This window comes from Rhinoderma darwinii, chromosome 6, assembly GCF_050947455.1.
Source record: "Rhinoderma darwinii isolate aRhiDar2 chromosome 6, aRhiDar2.hap1, whole genome shotgun sequence".
Lineage (NCBI taxonomy): Eukaryota > Metazoa > Chordata > Amphibia > Anura > Rhinodermatidae > Rhinoderma > Rhinoderma darwinii.
In genome coordinates, this window is record NC_134692.1 from 3,606,240 (window position 1) to 3,626,271 (window position 20,032).

The following is a 20,032-nucleotide window of genomic DNA, read 5'->3' on the forward strand; positions in this document are numbered from 1 at the left end:
AATGGAGAACGGTTCGATCAGAGAAAAGCGGCATAAAGCCTGTAGAGGAGACTGATGCCGGATTATAATGGAGAAGTGACCACTGCAGCTACTTCCTGAAATACTCTGTGCTGCAGGGAACTCTGCTCCTTCCGCTATGCAACTCTGTGTCACCTCCCACAAGATCAGCACGTTCTTCTCCTGAAATACTCTGTGCTGCTAGGGACATGCTCAATGATGCTCTCTAATACAGACACTTTTATAAATCTTCCAAAGCATCCATCAGATCTTTGTTTTTATGACAGATTTCACTTCTTTGTGTAATAATTCAGGTCATATTTTGTTTTCAGGAAGAAGTGGCACCTATTTCCCCCTGAAGACACAACGTATCTGTACCCCACCCGAATCCCATACGAGGAGTCCAGCATTTTCAGCAAGGTTAATGTGGTGAACCCTGACCAGCAGCATTATCCTGCATTTTCAAAGGCTCGTCCACATGTGGTCACCTTAGATCCAGGCCAGGTATGCAGCAGAGCCGCGAGGAATCACTAGACATGTACATGAGTATCGCAGAGCAACAGAGAGATCAGCGAGTGCCGCAGAGCAACAGAGATATCAGCGAGTGCCGCAGAGCAACATAGAGATCAGCGAGTGCCGCAGAGCAACAGAGAGATCAGCGAGTGCCGCAGAGCAACATAGAGATCAGCGAGTGCCGCAGAGCAACATAGAGATCAGCGAGTGCCGCAGAGCAACAGAGAGATCAGCGAGTGGCGCGGAGCAACAGAGCGATCAGCGAGTGGCGCGGAGCAACAGAGAGATCAGCGAGTGGCGCGGAGCAACAGAGCGATCAGCGAGTGGCGCGGAGCAACAGAGAGATCAGCGAGTGCCGCGGAGCAACATAGAGATCAGCGAGTGCCGCAGAGCAACATAGAGATCAGCGAGTGCCGCAGAGCAACAGAAAGTTCAGCGAGAGCCGCGGAGCAACAGGGAGTTCAGCGAGCGCCGCGGAGCAGCAGAGAGTTCAGCGAGCGCCGCGGAGCAGCAGAGAGTTCAGCGAGGGCCGCGGAGCAGCAGAGAGTTCAGCGAGTGGCGCAGAGCAGCAGAGAGTTCAGCGAGTGGCGCAGAGCAACAGAGAGATCAGCGAGTGGCGAGGAGCAGCAGAGAGTTCAGCGAGTGGCGAGGAGCAGCAGAGAGTTCAGCGAGCGGCGCGGAGCAGCAGAGAGTTCAGCGAGTGGCGAGGAGCAGCAGAGAGATCAGCGAGTGCTGCGGAGCAAATATCTGCCCTTTATAAGTAACTCCACATTATAAAGGGATTTTGCGTCCTCATGCAACTTTAAGGCATTGTATTTAACCTGATTTACTTTTACTCCCTACATTGTGTTCTATTTCTAGTTCCATCATTTAAATCCATGTCGTTTGAAGTTTAACATTCTGTGCTGGTTATATGTACATTATATCTTTATACGAGTCAGAGCAGTTTTTCTTATATAGAACTCCAAATCCCCTGCACAATTATAACATTAAATGATAAAATTCTATCAGCCGGCAGTTACCACTAGGGGGAGCTCACTGTATACTATGTTTTACACTGAACTCCATAAAAAAATCTGAAATTAGGCTCCCCTAGTGGTGGCTGACAGAATGACTATGCAGGGGATTTGGAGCTCTGTATCAGAAAACAGCTCTGGCCATTATAAAGTTCTATTAAGAAATTAATAAGGGCAGAATTTTGGACTTTATTAGGTAAGGAGGCCGCATACGCCATCAGAAACTAAACTGGACAAGCCTCTTATTTAAAGGCTCCAAACAAACCAATAACTATATTATTTAAGGTCTCAGATCAGTTATTGCTGTGGGGGGAGCACGACGAGACCTCTTCTCCTCTGCAGAGAGGCTGCTGGGAAAATGGAGCCTCACACGGCACCAACTGAAAAGCGCAGGGCTCCCGGATCCTCCAGAACATGCATTGTCCTTCAACATTCTCATAGATCAGGTGTCCTATATCGTGTCAGGGACTTTTCATCACTGGCGGAGTCTGCATTGCGCCATTTCCGCGCGGAGCTACATTTATTCAAGATAATTCTGACATTGTGTAAAGTAACGAGCACAGCGACGGACGCAGAACGTCTCCCTTGGAAATATTCAGGAAAGTGACTTCATTCTCTGCCACTTTCTGCCACGTTCTCACCAGCGGAGGGTGTGACAGCAACATGTTAAGAGAGACACCTGCTGGTCAGTCTGAGAATTACAGCAGATTTTCTTTTTTGGCACTTTGTGGCCACACAGGATGCACTTTATTATCATCATCATCATCATCATCATCATTTATTCTGCATTGTAGACTTCTCTCTACCACCCATCCCCCACTACCTGACTATGGCGGTCCATCTCATTCACTAGGTTCCCCTTTTTCCATACCAGGGCCACCACTTCCGGGAAGGCACCCACAAAGGATGAATTCACACAAGTGAAATTTGTATCATTTTACTTTTTCGGAAACCAAAGCTGATATTATCTGTGCACCTATCGGAAATCTGCTGTGGGGTCTCCTCCTAAATAAGCCCCAGCACCTTCGGGGTCAGAGGACGAGGGCCATATAGAGCCCGATAAACAAGGGGATACAATGACTTGAGATACTTAGGTTAGATACGTTAGAATTTTTGAGCAAGGTTTAGACTGTTGATCGTGGATTATGTGATCACACGCCGCACGTAACGCTCGGGATTCTCAGGATAAGTCTGTACGGAATTTATAACATTGTTAGGATGGATCATTTCATTGTGTTAAAGGGCCGGGAAAGTTCTGCAAATTCCTAATAGACTTTGTGTTTGAATCTCTCGCCATTTTGAAGACCTCTTGCTTGCTGTCACTGAATTGAAACATTGTGTCACCCCTCTTGACATGTCTGTTTTAGTAAATAGTTGTGTTCTCCACAAAATAACAATTCTGGAGCATAGTTTGTTAAGACACTACACTACCGTTCAAAAGTTTGGGGTCACCCAGACAATTTTGTGTTTTCCATGAAAACTCGCACTTATATTTATCAAATGAGTTGCAAAATGACTAGAAAATACAGTCCAGACATTGACAAGGTTAGAAATAATGATTTTCTCCTTCAGACTTTGCTTTGGTCGCTCCATTTGCAGCAATTCCAGCATTGCAGACCTTTGGCATTCGAGCGGTTAATTTGCTGAGGTCATCGGGAGACATTTCACCCCCCCCCCGTGCTTCCAGAAGCCCCTCCCACAAGTTGGATTGGCTTGATGGGCACTTCTTGCGTACCATACGGTCAAGCTCCTCCCACAACAGCTCTATGGGGTTGAGATCTGGTGACTGCGCTGGCCACTCCATTACAGATAGAATACCGGCTGCCGGCTTCTTCCCTAAATAGTTCTGGCATCATTTGGAGGTGCTTTGGGTCATTGTCCTGTTGTAGGATGAAATTGGCTCCAATCAAGCGCTGTCCACAGGGTATGGCATGGCGTTGCGGAGTGATCGCCTTCCTTATTCACAATCCCTTTTACCTTGTACAAATCTCCCACTTTACCCCAGACCATCACATGACCTCCACCATGCTTGACAGATGGCGTCAGGCGCTCTTCCAGCATCTTTTCAGTTGTTCTGCGTCTCACAAATGTTCTTCTGTGTGATCCAAACACCTCAAACTTCCATTCGTCCGTCCATAACACTTTTTTCCAATCTTCCTCTGTCCAATGTCTGAGCTTTTACCCATATTAATCTTTTCCTTTTATTAGCCAGTCTCAGATATGGCTTTTTCTTTGCCACTCTGCCCTGAAGGCCAGCATCCCGGAGTCGCCTCTTCACTGTAGACGTTGACACTGCCGTTTTGCGGGTACTATTTAATGAAGCTGCCAGTTGAGGACCTGTGAGGCGTCTATTTCTCAAACTAGAGACTCTAATGTACTTGTCTTGTTGCTCAGTTGTGCAGCGGGGCCTCCCACTTCTCTTTCTACTCTGGTCAGAGCCTGTTTGTGCTGTCCTCTGAAGGGAGTAGTACACACCGTTGTAGGAAATCTTCAGTTTCTTGGCAATTTCTCGCATGGAATAGCCTTCATTGCTAAGAACAAGAATAGACTGTCGAGTTTCACATGAAAGCTCTCTTTTTCTAGCCATTTTGAGAGTTTAATCGAACCCACAAATGTAATGCTCCAGATTATCAACTAGCTCAAAGGAAGGTCAGTTTTATAGCTCCTCTAAACAGCAAAACTGTTTACAGCGGTGCTAACATAATTGCACAAGGGTTTTCAAGTGTTTTCTAATCATCCATTCGCCTTCTAACACAGTCAGCAAACACAATGTACCATTAGAACACTGGAGTGATGGTTGCTGGAAATGGGTCTCTATACACCTATGTAGATATTGCATTAAAAACCAGACGTTTGCAGCTAGAATAGTCATTTACACATTAACAATGTATAGAGTGGATTTCTGATTCATTTCATGTTATCTTCATTGAATAAAACGGCTTTTCTTGCAAAAATAAGGAAATTTCTAAGTGACCCTAAACTTTTGAACGGTAGTGTACATTGTGCAGTTACTATTTTATCCCTCCTGGAAATGTATGACTAAATTAACAACCGGGTGTTACCAGTTGGGGGTGAGTCCCTACACAGTATGACACTATCCAATCAGCTCTCGCAGTCTCAGACTGTGACACGCCCCTTGACAAGGGGAATAGTAACACACTGTTGTCATATATTTCTGGGAGGAATAACAGAGGAACGGTACAATTCAAATTCCTAAGAAAAGAAGCTCCAGAACTGTTATATTTGGGGGGATACAATTATGGACTGAAACAGACGTGTCCGGGGAGGCGACCGCTCAGCTTTGAAACTTGTACAGATCTCAGGCCTCGAGCCCACGTCACTGAAATGCTGCAGGGGGCTATCTGGTTTTTTAACAGATAGCACCCTGACCCATTCATTTCTATGGGGCCACACACACTCCTGTTATTTGAACGGTTCCGTGCGTCTGTTCCGAGAAAAATAAAACAGATCCTACTCCTGTCCGGTTTTCGCGAATCAGTCTCGGCCTTTCTAATCATTTGGTCCGTTAAAATAACGGAGAGCACACGGAAATCCATGATTTGCAGCCGTTCAAATAGCAACGGATGTGTGCTTGAGGCCTTATACCTTTTAGAACTGAAGGTTTGTTACAATTGAATCCAGTGTTTAGAATGCTCTGTGAGGTAAAGAGACTGGACTCCAGACTGATACATTTTACCAGCACTGATACATTGTAACAAACTATACGGTCAGGAGAGAGATTTGTGCTGCAGATGTGTTTAGCTCACAGAGGATTATCTAGACTGGATACAATTGTAACAAACCATCAGCTGTGAGAAGTGTAACTTTTTGCTTTCACTGACAGCAAGCAGAGGTTTTGAAAACTGAGACATTAAAACACAAAGTCTTTAAGAAAGTTGCAGCCTGGATGGATCCCTGATGTGTATCCGCAGGTCCTGGCCGTTCTTCAGCTCTTCTCAGTAAGCGTCGCGCAGAGCTGCAGGATCGGCTTTAGTGCCGAAATGTGACCGGTGGATAACGGCGCTCTTTTCCTGGTCAGAAAGTAGCGATGTCTTCGAGTTCTCACCACCTGCGAAGCAGCAGAATTGTCCATAACGCAAAGAACAAACCGCGCACACCGCCATCCTCCGCTGCCGGTAGAATGTCATCTGAAGACGAGCGCTGCGGTGGGGAGGCTGACCGCGTCTGTTTACTATCACATTGTAAATCTGCGCCAATTATGCCGGGACTCCTCCTCTTCCAGAATTAACCCTTTTCTTGCTACAGCTGCCTTTAGACCTAAGTGTATGTTCACACGGCTTATTTACGGACGTAATTCGGGCGTTTTCCGCCTCGATTTACGTCCGAAAATGCGGCTCGATAGCGTCGGCAAACATCTGCCCATTCATTAGAATGGGTCTTACGATGTTCTGTTCCGACGGTCATTTTTTTTACGCCCCGCTGTCAAAAGGCGGGGCGTAAACAAGACGCCCGCGTCAAAGAAGTGCCTGTCACTTCTTCAGACGTTAAATGGAGCCGTTTTCAATTGACTCCATGGAAAAACAGCTCCATTTATGTCCGTAATTGACGCAGTGAAAAAGCGCCTCAACATGCCATTACGGCTGAAATTACGGAGCTGTTTTCTCCTGAAAACAGCTCCGTAATTTCAGCCGTAACGGAGGCTGCCGTGTGAACATACCCTAATTGGCACTGGGCGTCTTTTGGCGCCTGAATATGAGGTTCCGCATTTTTTGTATTGGATTCTTTTCGGATAAACCCGCGTGTGTGCGCATAGAGCGCTATAGTAGGTGATCCCGTCTGCTTTATCCTTGGGAGAGTCGGCTGAACGACCGGTCGTCTGTGCGCTGCCGACTTTCAGATATCGCTTTTTGTCCGAGACACTTGACCGCTGCTCCAGCAACGACGAACGTTTAATACTTCGAGAATTCCCGCCGTGGCTGAGGGCGCCAAAACTTCATTATTTTTAATGCTGTATCATTTTCTCACTTTCTCCATCATGAGCGGCGCCGGGAAATCAGTTCGTATTGTCCGTGGATTTCTTTGTCGCCGTCATCTGGGGGTGGTGACTTTTAGAGGGTTGAAAAAACCCTCCTCTCTAATCCCCTCTGTAGAACGGACCCCGCGGCGCTGGAGCGCAGCGCTGAGTATGACGGGGGCTTTCCTGCCTGATTACACATTAGAGAAGACGACTGAGCTTGTCCTGGTACAGGCGACTATTATTTACGAAGCAACGCAAACAAAAGAAATGATGCTGTGCTTGTAGTACTGTTGGTGGGAAAGTTGGGTGACGACTTAAACAGCCCCAAAATGTATTGGCACTCAGCTTTCCCAGAGTCCTGAATGACAAAACGGACTAGTTCTGCAGCGATAAATTTCCGCTCCAATGTCCCTTCAGAACTGGGCAGAGTTGCCATTTAGAAATTTGGAAAATCTGGGTGACAGGCCCTGAAAGAGCTGTAATGGCGGCCATATTGCCTGTCACCCAGCTTTATCAGGAACAGATGTTGTATAGAGCTTCCAAGAACGTGACTGAAGAGGAGACTCCATTACTTTTTTTATATGATATCTGTATTTAGTGTCTTCTCTCATGTTCCTCTGCAGGTGCTTGTTGTCCCGCGGCGCTGGTGGCATTACGTGGAATCTGTGGATGACGTCACCGTTAGTGTCAACTCCTGGCTCGAGCTGGTAAAGTGGGGGGGGTTCCTGCAATGTCTGCTTTATATGGGATTGTATATCGCGTACTGTACATTATATATGCTATAATGCATGACTCGGGGGCAGTTCACCATCCATGGTTTTCGTTACAATGTGACTGATGATTTGTAGATGGCAAAATGTTCAGTACGAGAAACCGCGCTGCCGCCATCTCTCACATCCTGGTGTGTGATTGGACCCGGAGGCCCCATCAGGGGGGCAGTGGGGGTTATTTTGCCATAACTCAATTCTTCCTGTACAATTATCGCCAGGCTAGCAACATACCCCTGTGACTAAATGGCGTCTCAGACAATCTTTCTAGAAATAAACGTTCTGTTTGTGTATATATTAGGTATCCGCAGTCGATGAGCCTGCAGCTCTAAATAATAACTGTATAATCAATTCTGATGTCACTGATCATAATCGGGACCTTGTGACATCATTATAACAATGAAAATGTCATCATGTATTATCCGTGAGTAGTGATGTCATCATATATTATCAGTGAGTAGTGATGTCATCATATATTATCAGTGAGTAGTGATATCATCATATATTATCAGTGAGTAGTGATGTCATCATATATTATCAGTGAGTAGTGATGTCATCATATATTATCAGTGAGTAGTGATATCATCATATATTATCCGTGAGTAGTGATATCATCATATATTATCAGTGAGTAGTGATGTCATCATATATTATCAGTGCGTAGTGATGTCATCATATATTATCAGTGAGTAGTGATGTCATCATATATTATCAGTGAGTAGTGATGTCATCATATATTATCAGTGAGTAGTGATGTCATCATATATTATCAGTGAGTAGTGATATCATCGTATATTATCAGTGAGTAGTGATGTCATCATATATTATCAGTGAGTAGTGATGTCATCATATATTATCAGTGAGTAGTGATGTCATCATATATTATCAGTGAGTAGTGATGTCATCATATATTATCAGTGAGTAGTGATGTCATCATATATTATCAGTGAGTAGTGATGTCATCATATTTTATCAGTGAGTAGTTATATTATCAGTGAGTAGTGATATCATCATATATTATTAGTGAGTAGTTATATTATCAGTGAGTAGTGATATCATCATATATTATCAGTGAGTAGTGATGTCATCATATATTATCCGTGAGTAGTGATATCATCATATATTATCAGTGAGTAGTGATGTCATCATATATTATCAGTGAGTAGTGATATCATCATATATTATTAGTGAGTAGTGATATCATCATATATTATCAGTGAGTAGTGATGTCATCATATATTATCAGTGAGTAGTGATGTCATCATATATTATCAGTGAGTAGTGATATCATCATATATTATCAGTGAGTAGTGATGTCATCATATATTATCAGTGAGTAGTGATATCATCATATATTATTAGTGAGTAGTGATATCATCATATATTATCAGTGAGTAGTGATGTCATCATATATTATCAGTGAGTAGTGATGTCATCATATATTATCAGTGAGTAGTGATATCATCATATATTATCAGTGAGTAGTGATGTCATCATATATTATCAGTGAGTAGTGATATCATCATATATTATTAGTGAGTAGTGATATCATCATATATTATCAGTGAGTAGTGATGTCATCATATATTATCAGTGAGTAGTGATATCATCATATATTATCAGTGAGTAGTGATATCATCATATATTATCAGTGCGTAGTGATGTCATCATATATTATCAGTGCGTAGTGATGTCATCATATATTATCAGTGAGTAGTGATATCATCATATATTATCAGTGAGTAGTGATGTCATAATATATTATCAGTGAGTAGTGATATCATCGTATATTATCAGTGAGTAGTGATGTCATCATATATTATCAGTGAGTAGTGATGTCATCATATATTATCAGTGAGTAGTGATGTCATCATATATTATCAGTGAGTAGTGATGTCATCATATATTATCAGTGAGTAGTGATGTCATCATATATTATCAGTGAGTAGTGATGTCATCATATTTTATCAGTGAGTAGTTATATTATCAGTGAGTAGTGATATCATCATATATTATTAGTGAGTAGTTATATTATCAGTGAGTAGTGATATCATCATATATTATCAGTGAGTAGTGATGTCATCATATATTATCCGTGAGTAGTGATATCATCATATATTATCAGTGAGTAGTGATGTCATCATATATTATCAGTGAGTAGTGATATCATCATATATTATTAGTGAGTAGTGATATCATCATATATTATCAGTGAGTAGTGATGTCATCATATATTATCAGTGAGTAGTGATGTCATCATATATTATCAGTGAGTAGTGATATCATCATATATTATCAGTGAGTAGTGATGTCATCATATATTATCAGTGAGTAGTGATATCATCATATATTATTAGTGAGTAGTGATATCATCATATATTATCAGTGAGTAGTGATGTCATCATATATTATCAGTGAGTAGTGATGTCATCATATATTATCAGTGAGTAGTGATATCATCATATATTATCAGTGAGTAGTGATGTCATCATATATTATCAGTGAGTAGTGATATCATCATATATTATTAGTGAGTAGTGATATCATCATATATTATCAGTGAGTAGTGATGTCATCATATATTATCAGTGAGTAGTGATGTCATCATATATTATCAGTGAGTAGTGATATCATCATATATTATCAGTGAGTAGTGATATCATCATATATTATCAGTGCGTAGTGATGTCATCATATATTATCAGTGAGTAGTGATGTCATCATATATTATCAGTGAGTAGTGATGTCATAATATATTATCAGTGAGTAGTGATGTCATCGTATATTATCAGTGAGTAGTGATGTCATCGTATATTATCAGTGAGTACTGATCTCATCATATATTATCAGTGAGTAGTGATGTCATCATATATTATCAGTGAGTAGTGATGTCATCATATATTATCAGTGAGTAGTGATGTCATCATATATTATCAGTGAGTAGTGATGTCATCATATTTTATCAGTGAGTAGTTATATTATCAGTGAGTAGTGATATCATCATATATTATTAGTGAGTAGTTATATTATCAGTGAGTAGTGATATCATCATATATTATCAGTGAGTAGTGATGTCATCATATATTATCAGTGAGTAGTGATATCATCATATATTATCAGTGAGTAGTGATATTATCAGTGAGTAGTGATGTCATCATATATTATCAGTGAGTAGTGATGTCATCATATATTATCAGTGAGTAGTGATATCATCATATATTATCAGTGAGTAGTGATATTATCAGTGAGTAGTGATGTCATCATATATTATCAGTGAGTAGTGATGTCATCATATATTATCAGTGAGTAGTGATGTCATCATATATTATCAGTGAGTAGTGATCTCATCATATATTATCAGTGAGTACTGATCTCATCATATATTATCAGTGAGTAGTGATATCCTCCTATATTATCAGTGAGTAGTGATGTCATCATGCATTATCCGTAGGCAATGATGTCATAAATTATGAGCAGTGACGTCCTCATATATTATCAGTGAGTAGTGATATCCTCCTATATTATCAGTGAGTAGTGATATCCTCCTATATTATCAGTGAGTAGTGATGTCATCATATATTATCAATGAGCAGTGACGTCCTCATATATTATCAGGATGTCATCATCTCTCATGATACAAATTGAAGAATAAATAAATATCCAATAGCAGCGAACTGTCCCCAGTTGAGTTAAACAGCCGAAAGGAAATGTATTGAATTCCTCAACCTTATGTAACTCAATGGCGCACACTATGGATAGAGGTGAGACAATAGAACCTCATATACACAGCGGGGAAATGGATCATAGATGGTGCGGAGGGTCCGCTCCAGTGTAGAGAACTCGTGGAACGCTGAATGGTCTGAATTCCTCTTTCCTACAATTTGTCAGAATGGAAGGTGCCCGCTCTATATTTTGCTCCACTAGGGACAGTTCGCTGCTATTATTTGTTTTATTATAACCATGATTGTGTTATAATAGATGATGATATCACTGATAATATATGAATAATATATGACGACATCATAGCTCACTGCTAATACAGGGTGACACAACATCTCACCAATAATATAAGATGACATCACTGCTCATAATTTATGATCACTGGTCACTGAAAGTATATGATGATATAATTGCTTGCACATAACACATGATATCTCTGCTCACTGATAATATATGATGACATCACTGGTCACTGATAATATATGATGACATCACTGGTCACTGATAATATATGATGACATCACTGGTCACTGAGAATATATGATGACATCACTGGTCACTGATAATATACGATGATATCACATCTCACTAATAATATATGGTCATTGATAAGATATGATGACATCATTGCACATAATGCATGGTGACATCACTCTTCACTGATAATATATGATGACATCACTGGTCACTGATAATATATGATGACATCACTGGTCACTGATAATATATGATGACATCACTGGTCACTGATAATATATGATGACATCACTGGTCACTGATAATATATGATGACATCACTGGTCACTGATAGTATATGATGATATAATTGCTTGCACATACCACATGATATCACTGCTCCCTGATAATATTGGATTACATCACTACTCCGCTATGATATATGATGACATCACTGGTGACTAATAGTACACGATGACATTACCAGTACCGTACAATCCATCATTGCTCTGCTCCAGGTTGTGTGCTGTGTTATGCAGCCTCATGTAAGGTTTATAAGGATATTGCCGCGGTCACTTGAGGTTGCCTGAGAGAAGACCTCTGCGCCGCCGCTGCCGCTTATCTTACCACAATCAATACAAGTAAAGAGAAATTCATTTTCTGGAGCACAAGGCAGTAACTATTTATATACAAGTAATAAAGTCATCCCTGCTCTAATATAAACGTCACACACCGGCGCAGTCCCTCCAGCAGCGATCAATAAGCGGCAGATAGAAATGTGTTCAGTATTCCGGTCGTGTGTATCCGCCATTCCACGCTCACTTACCATAACGAGAATCGCAACTGCTTCAGGAAAACGCCACTGATCAACAGCAGCCCCTACGTGTCACAGGTTACATGTGCATATAATGTTCAGCACGAACTCCAGAGCTGCAGTCACAATTCTACTGTTACTCTATGTCTTCTACTCCAATCACATCCAGAGCTGCAGTCAGAATTCTACTGTTACTCTATGTCTTATACTCCAATCACATCCAGAGCTGCAGTCACAATTCTACTGTTACTCTGTCTTATACTCCAATCACATCCAGAGCTGCAGTCACAATGCTACTGTTACTCTGTCTTATACTCCAATCACATCCAGAACTGCAGTCACAATTCTACTGTTACTCTATGTCTTATACTCCAATCACATCCAGAGCTGCAGTCACAATTCTACTGTTACTCTATGTCTTATACTCCAATCACATCCAGAGCTGCAGTGACCATTCTACTGTTACTCTATGTCTTATACTCCAATCACATCCAGGGCTGCATTCACAATTCTACTGTTACATCATGTCTTTTATTCCAGTCACATTCAGAGCTGCAGTTACAATTCTACTGTTACATCATGTCTTATACTCCAGTCACATCCAGAGCTGCAGTCACAATTCTACTGTTACTCTATGTCTTATACTCCAATCACATCCAGAGCTGCAGTCACAATTCTACTGTTACTCTATGTCTTATACTGCAATCACATCCAGAGCTGCAGTCACAATTCTACTGTTACATCATGTATTTTATTCCAGTCACATCCAGAGCTGCAGTCACAATTCTACTGTTACATCATGTCTTTTATTCCAGTCACATCCAGAGCTGCAGTCACAATTCTACTGTTACTCTATGTCTTATACTCCAATCACATCCAGAGCTGCAGTCACAATTCTACTGTTACTCTATGTCTTATACTCCAATCACATCCAGAGCTGCATTCACAATTCTACTGTTACACCATGTCTTTTATTCCAGTCACATTCAGAGCTGCAGTTACAATTCTACTGTTACATCATGTCTTATACTCCAGTCACATCCAGAGCTGCAGTCACAATTCTGCTGGTTTCCTATTGAAGGTTTATAGTACGGGCAGAATAATGGGGGCTGTCATTGAAGTAGAGCAGTGTGGCAGCTGTTATGAGACACTTGATACGGTTTCTGGCACTTTTGTTTTATATTATTACAGAGGGTGTGGTTGTCACTGTTATGGGGACACTGGGGCTGTCTCTGTTGTGGGGACACTCGGGCTGTCACTGTTAGTGTAGCAGAACCTGTTTATGGTTATAAGCGATAAGCAGCAACAGTGCAGCGCCACCTTCTGGCTAGTTTATCAGGAAACATTACATTTTCATATTATTTGAATATAGCAGATTTGACGCATGAGAACTGTCCAGTGACAATCCCATGATCCTCTGCTCCTGCACAGTCTGATACAGAGCAGCGGATGAGCCAGAGATGATGGGCAGTGTAGTTCTGTAGCCGGTAGTGTTCCCTGGACGCTCTCCAGCTGCAGTCTATATAAAACAGAAATAATTTGGCGTCAGATTTATTCCGTTTGGATATAATGAAATTCAGATTGTCCCGTTCATCATCCGCCGCATGTTTTACGTCTCTTTGTGTCGGCTGCTCACAGTTCACTTATTAAAAATGTAACATCAGATAATGGAGCCAATTATAACTCCTGACCGCGGCGTAATGATTCTGCGGCAAACGAGCAACGGAAAGATCTAAGAAAGCGATGGATATAAACGTCCCAAACATACAATACACACCTCTATAGCCAGTCATGTCCAGCTGACACCCCTACCGCTGCTGTCTGTGCCCACCCCGAGTGTACATGCAGTCCTATGTAACACCACAGATAACTCAGTGATAACTCTCTAAGTACAGATAATGTAGTAGATGTTACCTGCAGTCCTATGTAACACCACAGATAACACAGTGATAACTCTGAGTACAGATAATGTAGTAGATGTTACCTGCAGTCCTATGTAACACCACAGATAACACAGTGATAACTCTCTGAGTACAGATAATGTAGTAGATGTTACCTGCAGTCCTATGTAACACCACAGATAATACAGTGATAACTCTGATTACAGATAATGTAGTATATGTTACCTGCAGTCCTATGTAACACCACAGATAACACAGTGATAACTCTCTGAGTACAGATAATGTAGTAGATGTTACCTGCAGTCCTATGTAACACCACAGATAATACAGTGATAACTCTGATTACAGATAATGTAGTATATGTTACCTGCAGTCCTATGTAACACCACAGATAACACAGTGATAACTCTGATTACAGATAATGTAGTAGATGTTACCTGCAGTCCTATGTAACACCACAGATAACACAGTGATAACTCTGATTACAGATAATGTAGTAGATGTTACCTGCAGTCCTATGTAACACCACAGATAACACAGTGATAACTCTCTGATTACAGATAATGTAGTAGTGTTACCTGCAGTCCTATGTAACACCACAGATAACACAGTGATAACTCTGATTACAGATAATGTAGTATATGTTACCTGCAGTCCTATATAACACCACAGATAACACAGGGATAACTCTCAGTACAGATAATGTAGTAGTGTTACCTGCAGTCCTATGTAACACCACAGATAACACAGTGATAACTCTCTGAGTACAGATAATGTAGTAGATATTACCTGCAGTCCTATGTAACACCACAGATAATACAGTGATAACTCTGATTACAGATAATGTAGTATATGTTACCTGCAGTCCTATGTAACACCACAGATAACACAGTGATAACTCTCTGAGTACAGATAATGTAGTAGATATTACCTGCAGTCCTATGTAACACCACAGATAACACAGTGATAACTCTGATTACAGATAATGTAGTATATGTTACCTGCAGTCCTATGTAACACCACAGATAACACACAGTGATAACTCCCTGAGTACAGATAATGTAGTAGTGTTACCTGCAGTCCTATGTAACACCACAGATAACACAGTGATAACTCTGATTACAGATAATGTAGTAGATGTTACCTGCAGTCCTATGTAACACCACATATAACACAGTGATAACTCTCTGATTACAGATAATGTACAAGACCGATAAAATACCAACACATAGGATGCAATGGAAAATAGTGCTAGAAAGTATCAACAAAATGAACTATGAGACAACATTACTGGCCATAATAGATGCACTATATATTGAATCCTACGAAGTAACCAAGATATACTTGGTGCGTCGATCAGAAATTGACAGAAAACCAACCCAAGAAAATATGATCGACTACAGCACAAATGTAGAGAAAAATACAAATGATTCTTTATTGGAATAAAAACATGAGACAGATAAAAATGGAAATAGGGGATGAGTCACACAGTAAAAAAGGACGTCTGATCAGTCAAACATGCCAGGTATGGATATTGTGTCCACGTATTGTGTAATAGCAAAATAGGAGTAAATGCATGTAATCATATAAAGAGCCGTGTCTAATGGAAAACAGCACGGATATAATCAAGGTACATCAGATGACAACAGCACAAATCGCAGAGAGGTAAAAAGCAGATGCCGATAGCTGTGGTAATTACAAAATACGTATATACCATCAATAATAATTACAACTAGTTACCAATGTAATGTGCACCAAGTAGTGCCAGAATGTGCTTGAGATCAGAAGATGACCATAAATGATGAACATAATGAAGCTATGTTTGCTACACAGGACAGAAAAGATAACACTACATACCAGTGGACATGATGGAAACAGGGATGAAACGTCCTGACCCGACGCGCGTTTCGGCGATTGCCTTCGTCCGGGGTTAGGCTATCACACAGTGATAACTCTCTGATTACAGATAATGTAGTAGTGTTACCTGCAGTCCTATGTAACACCACAGATAACACAGTGATAACTCTCTGAGTACAGATAATGTAGTAGTGTTACCTGCAGTCCTATGTAACACCACAGATAACACCGTGATAACTCTCTGAGTACAGATAATGTAGTCGTGTTACCTGCAGTCCTATGTAACACCACAGATAACACGGTGATAACTCTCTGAGTACAGATAATGTAGTAGATGTTACCTGCAGTCCTATGTAACACCACAGATAACACAGTGATAGCTCTGAGTACAGATAATATAGTAGTGGTACCTGCAGTCCTATGTAACACCACAGATAACACAGTGATAACTCTCTGAGTACAGATAATGTAGTAGATGTTACCTGCAGTCCTATGTAACACCACAGATAACACAGTGATAACTCTGAGTACAGATAATGTAGTAGATGTCACCTGCAGTCCTATGTAACACCACAGATAACACAGTGATAACTCTCTGAATACAGATAATGTAGTAGATGTCACCTGCAGTCCTATGTAACACCACAGATAACACGGCGATCACTATTGGTAATGCTAGGTACTACACCTCGCGGATGACATATGATGATATTACTAGGAGTTGTGCCGCACTCCACTCTGCTACATGTGTGTGTGTTTGCTGTGTCGCTCTCGTCACTTCGTATATGAGGCTGCAGTCGGGTTCGGGGTGTAAGAGAAGGAAGAATAATGGGAATTTTCTTAATGAGTTTTCCGTGTTCGTCTCGTCCTCGCAGAACATTATTCGCTGGTTTAATTCCCTGACAATAAAAAAGGATTACATTTCCGTGACCTTTCTTTACCCGCGCAGCCCGGGGATCGCGCCTCAACCCCTACACCGCCGGCGGCAGCAAGGACTCTGCTCAGGCTTCTCAATCTTATATAACAGGATTCGGCGAGGAAGGGGTTAATGCCCGGTGACTGTTTTCCATATTGTGGATATCAGGTGGAGGGTTATTGAGTGTAGCGGAGGATCCAGGAGCTGCGATTAATAAGATGAGGCTGAGGGGTAAATATGAAGAATTATGACTTCCTGAGCATTAATCCCACAGATCGGAGAACTTGTCCGGGGTCTCATGTCTTTACAATGTGACCCCGATCCTCTGGACCCTGTCGTGGTACGGGGTCATGTAACCATCAGTGAGGGTCTAGTCTTGGCCCCCAGCAATCCCCGGACCCTTCCCCTCTGCCGGGTCCTGTAATAAGAAACGTGGGACAGATGCAGTAAATGTGCCACGCAGGATATCACGAGCTGTGAGAACGCTGGAGACCCCCCCGGGAGGAGCGGGCATGTTGGTTGTCACCCAGTTTGTTATGAAGTTTTCTAACATTTTGAGGGGATGTTAATGGTCTCCGCCGCGTGCGTCCCGCGGGGTCCGGCATCTGGAGATCTGTGACCGTGGACTTTTGTTTTCCTCCATATTAATATAGGAAATATATATTTTGTGATGTGCAGGACTCTGATCATGAGGCTCGGGTGGAGGAGGCCATAACCAGGATGGTGGTGTGTGCCTTTAAATCTGCGGATGGGTCAGAGAGCTCAGAGGATTGGCTAAACCCCACCGAGGTGAGTCCGGGGGGGGGGGGGTCCTCGCAGACACTTTGTATCAATGATGTGTCTCTATAAGACTACCTGGATTTCATTCTGCTTTAAATCTTAACTGACAGTCTGGTTGCTATGGGCAGCTCATCCTTAGTAACCAGTCTGTCTCAGCTGATGTCACCCCCTGACGGGTTTATGTGATATGTCAGATGTGCAGTAAAATATATTTAATTTGGCGTTACCAGGAACAGATAAATGTTAAATCATCAAAGTTCAGAAACACTCGATAGATATAAAAGTTACTCCAACAGAGCAAAATTCCTTGTATCCAATAATCCAGAAACCTGATAATCCGGCAGTTTTTTCCCGATCCAGGCGAGATGAAGATCTTAGAAGTCTCAGATGAGGGAACCAATCAGGAAACTCCGTGATGGAAACAGATTTAGTATTAACCCCGTATTTTGGGCTCCAGAAGGTTTTCTCTCCTTTGTCCGACCAATAATCCAGAATATTTGATCATCCGAAATTTTACCGTATTGCTATGTTAATCAGAGGAGCCTCACGATTGGTTCACTATCGCAAACAAGTGCCAGATTATCAGATTTTGTGGCCATTTTAGGTTTGACCCCCGTCGTATCTCACAAGATGTAAAACGCACAAAGTCTCGGGACGGTTTTGCTTACGTCGAATTTAGCGGAGAAGGAGAGAGAAATGTGATTGTTCCTCTGAAGGTCGGAATCTGCTGACTGAACTCCGGAGAAATAGAAATAGAAATGTGAAAAGTTGCAGGAACGCCGTCTCGGCAGTTTTTCCGGAATAATATGCGGTCAGCAAAGTCTGACGATCATTAACCATTTGGTGACCTGTACTCTCTCCTTGTGCGCAGGACGGGGCGACGACTCACGAAACAAACCTGCAATATTTAAATATGGCGGTTTCTGCCTTCGCGGAGCACAAGATGGAGGAAAACGTCAGTGACCAAGACGAACCGATAATGAAGAGGAGGAAGGAGACGAATCAGGAGGCTGACGACCGGTCCCGGGACAGCACTCGGTTCAGTCCCTTCCTTGTCCCTGTTTTACCTTCATTAACTAATGAGGACTCTAGAAGAATAGAGACAGCAGGTCCGAGATCAGCGGAAAAACAGATCAAAGATGGTGGAACGGGCGCCATAACCAGCGACGAGCTGCTGGACTGTCTGCTGAACCCGCAGGTTGTCCACGTAGTGACTCAGCTTTTGGTTAACAGAAGGTTAGGAAAGAGTTAACTATAAAATGAAACTCGGGGTTAATGGGCCACAAAGTGCGCCGTTTATAAAAGTGCAGGAGCGACTGATATCGGTCATACTGCTGCCTGAAATGCCTGATAACAGGGAGCAATAGATAGCATCAATCTGTCCCACACTTATCCTCTCCCCAGCCTAAAATGGCTGATAACAGGAAGCAATAGATTGTATATACCTGTCCTGCAGTTAGCTGGTCCTCAGGCTTAGAGGGGATCTCCAGTATAAATAAATCAAAGTTCTATCATTTTGTAATAAATTTTGTGTTTCAATTACTCACTGTTTTCAAGATCTCTGATTGCTGTCAGTACATACATAGTGCTGCTCTCAGCTGAGAAGTGGAAACAACTGTATCGATCTAGACAATGCTCTGTGAGCCAAACACATCAGCAGCAGCTGCACAAATCTCTCTGGTAGTTTGCTACAATGTATCAGTCTGGAATCCACAGAACATTGCCTAGACTGATACATTGTAACCACTTCTCAGCTGTGAGTAGGACTAGGAGCCCACATGGGTTTGCTGCCTCTGAATGTAAACGAGTGCTCTCATTCATTGACGGCAAGCAAATAGCTTGAAGATGGTGAGGCACTGAAATAAGTACATTAGAAATTTGTAGAACTTTTCATTTATAATTAGTCGGGCTTCATTTACATGGCTGATAACAGGGAGCAATAAATACCATTAATCTGTCCTACCCCCTTGTACATAGTGCCACATAAGCCCCCTTGTACATAGTGCCACATACCCCCCTTGTACATAGTGCCACATACCCCCCTTGTACATAGTGCCACATACCCCCCTTGTACATAGTGCCACATACCCCCCTTGTACATAGTGCCACATACCCCCTTGTACTTAGTGCCACATACCCCCCTTGTAGATAGTGCCACATACGCCCCCTTGTACATAGTGCCACATACCCACCCCTTGTACATAGTGGCACATACTGCCCCTTGTACATAGTGCCACATAAGCCCCCTTGTACATAGTGCCACAAACCCCCCTTGTACATAGTGCCACAAACCCCCCTTGTACATAGTGCCACAAAC

The 20,032-nt window shown here is 42.0% G+C and overlaps 1 protein-coding gene across 4 annotated transcripts in view; it reads left to right on the forward strand.

The window, feature by feature from the left end:
* Positions 1 to 19,257, forward strand: part of HSPBAP1 (HSPB1 associated protein 1) — a 39,291-nt gene extending 20,034 nt beyond the window's left edge. For 3 of the 4 annotated variants that reach the window (XM_075829042.1, XM_075829044.1, XM_075829043.1), the window contains exons 5-8: positions 330 to 501; positions 7,128 to 7,211; positions 17,614 to 17,724; positions 18,587 to 19,257. In XM_075829042.1, coding sequence (XP_075685157.1) covers positions 330 to 501; positions 7,128 to 7,211; positions 17,614 to 17,724; positions 18,587 to 18,967 — 748 coding nt within the window. In that variant the 3' untranslated portion in view covers positions 18,968 to 19,257. Of the gene's footprint in view, positions 1 to 329; positions 502 to 7,127; positions 7,212 to 15,359; positions 15,719 to 17,613; positions 17,725 to 18,586 lie in introns of those variants that run through there. The other variant, XM_075829045.1, reaches the window with a different exon arrangement.
* Positions 19,258 to 20,032: the final 775 nt, after the last annotated feature.